Here is a 9543-nt window from a genome sequence, read left to right as displayed (position 1 = left end):
ACTCTGTGCGACCCCATAGAGGGCAGCCCACCAGGCTCCCCCGTCCCTGGGATTCTCCAGGCAAGAACACTGGAGTGGGGTGCCATTACCTTCTCTGTGATTTCACTTAGTGACTCTTAATAAATATCTTGTTTATAACTGTAGATTTTTAGATATTTTACTTATCTGTGAAGTAGTCAGGAATTGTAACTGTTTTGTTGATGAGAAAAATGGTCTCTGGCTAAACACTGTCTTTGTCAAAAGATTCAGACAAAAAATTTGGTGTCTGGGTTTCCTAACTGTGTAGTCCCATACTGTTTTTGACTCCTACAGTTTGATGGCCCTTTGAAATATTCCTTGTCCAATACCAGTAATTTATGGGGTTCAACTTTTTAAAACTCCCCCGTGATTGAATTACTATCTTTATTCTAAAGGCCATAGGTGTTACAGAAATGTTTTATGTTTCTAATGCTAGTTGAAAGAAATTATGTACTCCTCTGTTTTAAAATTGCTCTTCAGAAATACAATGAAAAATTAAAAAAAAAATTTTACACATGATGTGTATTGCCATAAAGAGTTAATGGAAACTTTTGGAAGTGATAGCTTTAGATTTTTCCAAAATGAAAAAGTCTGATTATAAACTTTTTTTTTGTAGTTCAAGATCACATTGGACTCATTTTAATTAGCATAATCCATGTGTTTTGGAGGGTTTTTTTTTTTTTTTCCCCCTCTGGAAAATCTAGGGTTTGGGGGGATTTCCTGGCAATCCAATGGTTGGTTGGTTGTTTTTTTTTTGCAAGTATACTCGATGTCCATTCTATTGGATTGTATTCTAGATTGGAGTACTGATGTCCAGCTCTATTTTTTTAACCATTTTATGGTGAAAGTATTCCCCAAATAGTAAATTGGAATGTTTCCAATTAATATGAATACTGTTTGGGCATGGAAAACAAGTTGCTTTACAGTGCAATGCTGTAAAACAGGAAGTGACCTCTATTTCTAATCCCTTTGGACAAGGCTTTATTATTTCCTCTGTCTTCCAGGATTTGATGTTGAATTTAAACTTTTGAAAGCCAGAGTTAGATTTTAATGTCATGCTATGATTAAATAACCACAGTTTTTCAAAAACTAAGAAGGAAATGAGTAATTGTAAAAACCTGAAAGGTAAGACCAGGTGAAATTGAATGGGTTGCTTAATTAGGCTTTTTGCTCCAGAATTAATGTGAACTTTGATACAGAACCACTTTCTGTTTCGAAATGGCTCACCCTGTGTGAAAAGAATGTTAGTCTTAGGTAGGCTTGAAACTTGTGCATTGATAAACTTTTTTTCATGTGTTTGTCCTAAGAATCTACTATTGTGTGATGTTACTTTTTAGTATAAAACCTTAACATGGAAATAAATGGATAAATATATTTGCTATACATTCATGATGTGTTTTTTAATCTTATGAATTTAAGAACAAGGTTATAGCTGCTGTGACTGCAGGCTTCCTGTTCATTTTCTTTATCATTCCGCATAATAACCATACCACATGAACTAAAACTCTGTAAATGGCTCAATATTGTGTATTGGTGGGGCAGAGAGAAAAACTGTGAGATCAAATCATTAGATGCCAAAAAAATCTGAAGAAATTCAGTGGTTTTTTTTTTAAGCTAGCAAAAAAAAAAAGGGACCAAATCTAGCAAAAATAGGCATAAATAGAAACTTTCCTTACTGTAATTTTTTAAAATCTCAAAACTAAAAATGAGAATCATATTTAAACATTATAAGCATTACCAGGAGAGTTGGGAAGACTACTGTGTTCACACTATCTTATTTAACATTTCATTGTTTAAATTCTAGCTTATGCAAAAGAGAAAAAGGGTATAAACATTGCAAAAAGATGGTAAAATTATTTTTCGCTAATGGCATAATTCTTTATCTGCAGATTCCAGAGAATCAACTGAGAGACTTTCAGAAATAATCCAGTAATGTCACTGCTTACAAAAGTAATTCACTAAAATTTAAAAGGCTTTTCCCGTATATGAACAACCAACCAATTAGAAAACATAATGGAAGACCCAATTTACAACCATGAAAAAAAGTTTACCATTTAGAAATCTAACTCACAAAAAATGTATAGGAGTCTTGATTTTTAAAAACTATTGAGTGATAATAAATGACAGTGATGGGAACCAGGATGATATACCTTGTTTCTCAAATAATATTTTTATATTTTAAATATTATCAAATGTCCCCTACATCTGTAAATTTAATTATGTTTTCTCATTGTGCTGTTGGGATTTTTTGTTTGTTTCACAAAGTGACTTAGAAAAAATAAGCATGACAATAGTCAGGAAAACCTGAAAAAATAGTAATAGTAGGTCATAAAATTTGTTTAAAAGTATAAAGCTGCCCTAATAAGATGGAATGTTATACTGTGGATCAGTAGAATAATGTTCACAGGACCTTTGGGAAATGCTGGAGGCTCTGTGGCCTGGTGGTTTTGGAATCAGTCTATACCTGGGTTTGAATCTCAGTGTTTGTCACTAGCTCTGTGACTTGAAACAAGTGAACTTGCTAAGCTTCCTTTTCTCAGCTGTAAACTGGGAGTGGTAATAGAATCTGCATCTATTTGTGAGATTATGCACCTGAAGCACTTAGCATGGTAGATAGATTTTTCAGTGTTTGTTATCAATAGCAGCTGTAGAATGTGTTAAAGGTGGCTTGTTGGGTCAGTTAAGAAAAGACAGATTGCTCAGTAATTATTGTTTGAAAGAAAAACAGAAGATTTTTAAACAAGTTAAACTATATAAATACTATTAGAAAGCGTAGATGAATTTTTTTGTGTCATCTAATACCCTTAATGTCTTACAAAGCATTAAAAAAAAAGATGTACTATTAATTAGTAAAATGATCAAATGCAAAAAAAGTACATACTGTATTATTCTGATTATATGAAATCAAGGAACAAGTGAAAACTAAAAAAGTGATTGCTTTTTTAGGAATTAATTGGGAAATAGCATGAGTAAATTTTATGGAGTAAGGGAAATGTTGTGTATTTTGGATGGTTACAGGGGCATATACAGCTGTCAGAGCTTGTTGACCTGAGCACTAATCTGGGCATTTCATTGAAAGTTAATTATACTGGAGTTATAAAAATTGAGGAAAGTGGTCCAAGCATATTTACAGAAAAAGAAGTCTAAATGGGGTATTAAATTTAAATAATGCTCTACTTTCCACTTAATTAATAATCAGATGTAAGTTAAAACAAGATGCCAATCTTTAACCTGTCATTGAAAATGACGTATAAAACTGGTTTTGAAATATTCCTTCTTTTTTTGTTTTGTTTTGGTTTTGTTTTTAGGAAAATGTCTGATGAATTTTCGGTAAGTTGATGCATTTATTCTTCATAAGTTTTTCAGCTCTTAGAAAAAAAGACATGGTCCTAACTGTGGGCCCTAAGTCTTCCAATTTAAAAGAAATGCTTTTTGTGATTCTTCATTTTTTTTTCTTTTTTTTTTTTAGCATGTGATTTTGATGGATGATTTGTCTTTATTTAGCTATAATATTCGAAAATTCATTCTGTAGTATTTATTTCTTTATGAATCTTTAAGTATAATTTTTTAAAGGCTTACTTCTGTTTTCTTTTAACCTGCTAGTGTTAATTATAGCCAACATTTATTGATAATTATATACCAGGCACTGTGTTAAGTGCATGGAGTGAGTTATCTCATTTAGGCCTCAGGTTAACCCTAAACTGTTGTTTTGAAAATGAGGAAACCAAGGCTCAGAGAGGTTATGTCACTCGTTTGAGGAAAAGCCAGGATTCAGTTCACACTGTGTTGATCAGTTGTATTTAGAAAACTTGACCTTCTCTGAGGAATTTGCATTGTAAAGCTGATATTCAAGGAAACTCCTAAATTTTGTATTAAATGAGGTGGTTTATAAATGGAACAGCTTGGCTTTTGAAGAATTCCTGACCTTATAGCTTACCATCCTTCATGGGTTGATAATCATGTATGGCATTGCTTGTCCCTGAATAAGATCAATAAGACATGCTTGTTTTGTATTCCAGTTGGCAGATGCGCTACCTGAAAACTCCCCTGCCAAAACCTCTGCTGTGAGCAATACAAAACCCGGCCAACCTCCTCAAGGCTGGCCAGGTTCCAACCCCTGGAATAACCCAAGTGCTCCACCTGCTGTGCCATCTGGACTCCCGCCAAGTGCAACACCCTCCCCCGTGCCTTTTGGACCAACGCCAACAGGGATGTACCCCTCCGTGCCTCCCACCGGACCGCCTCCAGGACCCCCGGCTCCCTTTCCTCCTTCTGGACCCTCATGCCCCCCACCTGGGGGTCCTTATCCAGGCCCTGGCCCCACTGGGCCATATCCTACACCAAATATGCCCTTTCCTGAGCTTCCAAGACCATATGGTGCACCCACAGATCCAGCTGCAGCTGGTCCTTTAGGTCCATGGGGATCCATGTCTTCGGGACCCTGGGCACCAGGAATGGGAGGGCAGTATCCCACCCCCAATATGCCATATCCATCTCCAGGGCCATACCCCGCTCCTCCTCCTCCCCAGGCACCAGGGGCGGCCCCACCTGTTCCTTGGGGCACCGTGCCACCAGGAGCCTGGGGACCACCAGCGCCATATCCTGCCCCTGCAGGATCATATCCCACACCAGGACTCTATCCCACTCCCAATAATCCTTTTCAAGTGCCTTCAGGACCTTCTGGTGCTCCACCGATGCCTGGTGGCCCCCATGTGAGTGTTTAATTTGTTATTAACATGCAGTAATAGTCCCATGAGCTGAAAAACTGTCTCCAGTTTTGGATGGACAATTAGAAAGCTATTAAACCTTTTTTTAAGGGGTGTTATATAAAATAAGTCAATTTCAAGCTTCAGACAAATTTAGATAAAGCATTTAAAAGCATGAAAGCATAGGTATTCCTGGTATTAAAAATACAGAAATTCCTCAGATATCCCTCAAATAATTTGTAATGTAGTAAGTGGTATCCTCAACAGCATCCTTGAAGTAAACTGAGAGATGTGTTTCATTGGACTTTTTTTTTTTTTTTTTAACTTCTCTCAGTAATGTTTTAATAGCATCAAACCAAAGCACAAAGTTCAATGAAAGTCATCTCTCCCAGTCTGGCTAGATATAGAGGTAGATTTTTAGAGAATCCAGAGCCATGAATGTGTAACGTTGCCCATCTTTCATGCAGCTGTCGTGTTTCTCAGCCAGGGTTATGTTAGATCCTTCACAGTACTGAGCTCAAGGTTATACCACTCTGCTGCATCGCCAGTTATATGTAATGCTGTGTGCTCTGCTGTCAGCCAAGCTGGAGTAGGGTTGACATCTTAGTTGAGGACCCTGTCTTGGGCATATGACCAAGTAGAAAAGCACCTTGTTCCCCTATGAATTGAGCCAAGTCACATTCTCCATAGGGGAAAACAAAATCTGTTTATTCTTAAAAGGACTAATCAGATCTCCAACCAAGTTAATCAGAACCGATCAATCTTAATAAAGTGTCCCTGAAACTTTTCATTAGTGTAACTTTTTGCCATATATATATATATATGGTTTTAAATATTTTAGTAAAGTGTATGCCAGAATAAGTGATGATTTGCTGTTTGGATTTATTAAGCAATAAGTTTAAGTCACAGCAAGGAGTTAATAAACTCCGTTTACAAAATCTAGAAGTTTACTTTTTCTTTTTTCTATTGCAGTCTTACCATTAAGTTAACAATGGATGAAGAGATGACGCTTTGCTTTTTGAAGTACATAGATATATGCACGTGAATGCATATCTAAAAATTGCTGTTTCCCTGTTCTTAGAGGGCATTCATGAGAGAACAACTCTTGCACCTCTCAGAAGATGTCTGCCTCTTGTGCTTGGATGTATAGTACATCTGATGGATACAATCAGATAAAAATGGAAATGGAAATCATTCAAATGTGATTTTTATTTGGTTTTTATGGAAAGTTAAAGTAATTACGTATATTGAATAGCTCTTTGCTACAATTTGTTTAAAACAAACTTTTCAATTTGTTTAAATTATGAAACTAAACACTTATATAATCACTTTTTCCCCTAAATAAACACACTTGGAAAACAATCACATTGTCATAATTTAAACAAATGATGCTTCTCAACATCTTGAGCTGTTCTTTCTACAGGATAAATAAACCTGGTCCTTCTGAGGTTATATTTTGGATATACATTTTAAAACTGTTGGTGATTACTGTCAGATGTTGAGTTCATTTTTATCCTTGAGCTTTTAGTAAAAACTTTTCCTTCGTTTTTAGTTCCACTGATATGTTTTATTTTTAGCCAGATGGGTCATACAGCTCTAAAATATGCCCTTTGTGGAAACTTGTTTCTTTTTAATGCAGGCCGACGTGTAAATGTAAATTATATTCTTAGAGAATTGGTGATCTCTTTGTATTGTTTTAGAATAGATTGAACTGTCTATATTGCTTTGGGAAGAGCTCAAGGAGGAAATAATTCTCTCCTTTGGAACCTCAAATTGGAGGAGACCCTGGGAACTACTTCATAGTAATAAGTAATTTGCATTCCCACAAAACACTCTTCTATGGGGCCCTTCCTGTAGTCCCCTTGCTCCCTGATACTGAAAACTGGCCTACTCTAGGGCTCTATCACAAACACAGAAGTTAGTTTAGAGAACCTCAGTCATACAGACATGACTGCTCTTTGTAGAAGTGTGATCGAAATATGTTAATGTCTTTCAGAGTCTGGTTAAGCTATGTCATTGTGTCTCGCATAGTTTTCCTGGATCTGTTTGTAAAGTGCTTATGGTTAACAGTTCAGTTCTGTATTTGTTGACAGTAAGACTGGTAAATAGGTAGAAGAATGAGTGCCACCCAAAAATTATTCTCTAGCTCTAACACTGAGCATAATCATAAAGTATAGATCTCTACAATTGAGTTTAAAGTAGTGTGACTGTGTTACTTAAAAATAAGTGTTGTTTGTAACCTTCAAAATAGCTTTTTGGCACCTTATCTTTAAATCATATTTTTAGATTTGGGATAGAACTGACCGTGTTACTTGTCAATAACATTTTGAAATTTTGAATGTATCCATTAGGTTACTAAAATGTATTTGTGACTTTCTTGACCAATATATGAGAGATTTATGCAGGAGCTCTTACTTTTGCTTAGAAAGAAAATATTTGGTGGTTTTATCTCTCTTATAGTTAAAATGTCAAGAATGCCAAATGCTGCCAGTTTAATGGTTTGTTAGCTACCTCCTTTTAAGAAAGCAAGATTGTCAACTTTCTAGAGTAACCAACAGTATTTAGGCCTCCCTTAAGTAAATGATAGAGTCAAGCTTTCAGAATTGAAACTAATTTGTTTAGGTATTTTCAGACTGGGGAATGTTAGCTTTTTCATAGTGGCACAGTCTTTTTCTTTCACTTCTTTGCAGGGACAAGTGGCAGCTATCTACAGTACTCTGGAAATCTGTTCTAGCCTTCAATTTGTAAGGCAGTAGCCTTAGAAGGTATCATAGCTTAAATTATCAGTGAATATCATAATAGTAGCTAATTTTGGAAGGATGATAGGAAAAGTGAGATGGCAACAAAGATCTCTCTCCTTTTGGTTATTTTCGTTGTCCTACCTTGGGATAAGTTGACAGCTCTGGCTTTAGATAAAATATTTAACACTAGAGAGGATAATGTTTGACTACAAGAAGAAGAGGTAGCAAGTTTGGGAATCTAATCGTGGAATCTCTTTATTATTATGAGAGAAAATCTTATGCTAAAGGATTTGAAGGGCCATGAATACAAGATTTGGAACTACTACCCCTTACATTAACTGCTGCGACCCACACTGCCCAGCATGCCATAGATGATACTGCCATTTTAAAACTGGCTTTTCAAGGGTTTTCCAACTGATACTTGGGGAAATTTTTTTAATGAATCAGAATCGAAGGAAATAGAATTTCTCCACTTGGGGGAGGGACATCTCAATTCTTAAGGGTATTCTGGGCCAGCAGGTATTTTTAGGTTCAGGGTGGAGTTAAGAAAAGCAGAAGTTGTTTCAAGGGTGACATGGAAGAAAGCATCTAAGAAGGTTTTTTGTCTTTACTAGGGAATGTTGCTTTTAAAACAAACTATGCTAGGCCAAGATTGGTTTGTGGAACAGGCTGCTTGTTAGAAAGTATGTCTGGCCTTAAGGGAGTATGCAGTAAATATACTGGCATTTGGACTTTCAGAGCAGAAATTTTAAGATAAATTTGATGGAGATAGTTGAGATGTGTTGAGGAATAGTATGTCTGGAGTTAGGATCTTAGGTTTTGAAATTGTTGAGCCTAAAGGTGACAGAAATTCAAAATCAGACCTTGGGTCCTCACTCATACACACAGTCCTCAAAAATCAAGGCTCCTTAAAGAAGTGCTTACAATGCCTTGGCTTGTCTTACTAGACTCTGCCTAATGCTTTTGAAGATGGCTGTTTACAGCTCTGACTGCATAGCCCTGTTTTCTGTAAAATAATATATTGATTATTCAGGAATAAGTGCATTTTTTAATTACTAAAGGGCCTCCTTCCTTTGTTTTACTGCTTACTGTTTTCAGTAGAGAATAATAAGGGTGGCTCAGACAGTAATGGACAGATTCGATCCCTGGGTCAGGAAGATCCCCTGGAAAAGGGAATGGCTACCCATTCCATTATTCCTGCCTGGAGAATTCCATGGACAGAGAATAATAAAGGGGCAGAGTAGAAAGGGGGTGGTCTATCACACCGCTACAATGGGATATTGGAATATTTTCTAGGAAACAGGTCGGTTTTGCCCCTGGTATTTTTACCTCACAGTTATTAGTGCTACCTATTGTACTCAGATGTACAGCTTTTGGAACTTCGTGTATATCAACATAGCTCTACTCAAGTTTCAGTTAAAATCCTGTGCCTAGCTTGCAAATCAGTCAGTTGCCTACACTTCTAAGAGATTCGTGCCAGTGTCTTCCTTTCTCACCCTGAATAATCTAGTGCTAGATTTGTAAAATGCCTGGTTTATAAACCTTGGAAATTAAACCTAAGCACAGACCTTCAAGTGTTCAAGTTTTTGAAAAGCATAAGGCTTAATTCAGATGGATCACACTGATCCACTGTACTATGCATAGAAAGTGGTGGGTGGCTTTCAGGGAAGACTATAATTTTATCTTAATAGAGCAATATTTAGTGTTGAGGACAGGCACTGTTCTTTTTAATTTCAGAATTCTGCCAGGTAAAAAATTGCCAATAAAATAATTGGTATTAAAGAAATGGCCATGCAAGCTTCTGGCAATAGAAAGCCTCTGAAGACCGCATTCATTCAGCAGACACTTAAATGTCCATAATCCAGGTGCTTTTGTCAAGATGCCAGAGATACGGAGATGAAGAGGATGCCCTTCAGAGGCTAGCCTAGGTAGAGGCAGGCATTACAGGTTCGATGAGTACACCCAGTATTAGTTCCCTGGATAAACATTTTAGTATTCCTGCTGGTGGAAGTTTTGGACTAGCCTTTGGGCATTTAAAGAACAAAGTATGGAATACCTTTTTTTTTTTTTTTTTTTTT

At 36.4% G+C, this 9543-nt stretch overlaps 1 protein-coding gene across 1 annotated transcript in view; it reads left to right on the top strand.

Moving 5' to 3' along the window:
• MAPK1IP1L (mitogen-activated protein kinase 1 interacting protein 1-like) overlaps positions 1 to 9541 on the top strand; it is a 12387-nt gene extending 2846 nt beyond the window's left edge. Inside the window, exons 2-4 of the mRNA XM_010847716.1 lie at positions 3327 to 3348; positions 4038 to 4730; positions 5697 to 9541. Coding sequence (XP_010846018.1) covers positions 3331 to 3348; positions 4038 to 4730; positions 5697 to 5708 — 723 coding nt within the window. The 5' untranslated portion in view covers positions 3327 to 3330 and the 3' untranslated portion in view covers positions 5709 to 9541. The remainder of the gene's footprint in view (positions 1 to 3326; positions 3349 to 4037; positions 4731 to 5696) is intronic.
• Positions 9542 to 9543: the final 2 nt, after the last annotated feature.

Source organism: Bison bison, unplaced genomic scaffold (genome assembly GCF_000754665.1).
Source record: "Bison bison bison isolate TAMUID 2011002044 unplaced genomic scaffold, Bison_UMD1.0 scf7180017864254, whole genome shotgun sequence".
Classification (NCBI taxonomy): domain Eukaryota; kingdom Metazoa; phylum Chordata; class Mammalia; order Artiodactyla; family Bovidae; genus Bison; species Bison bison.
The sequence above is the reverse complement of the archived record's forward strand: the minus strand, read 5'-3'. Positions and strand labels throughout refer to the sequence as shown.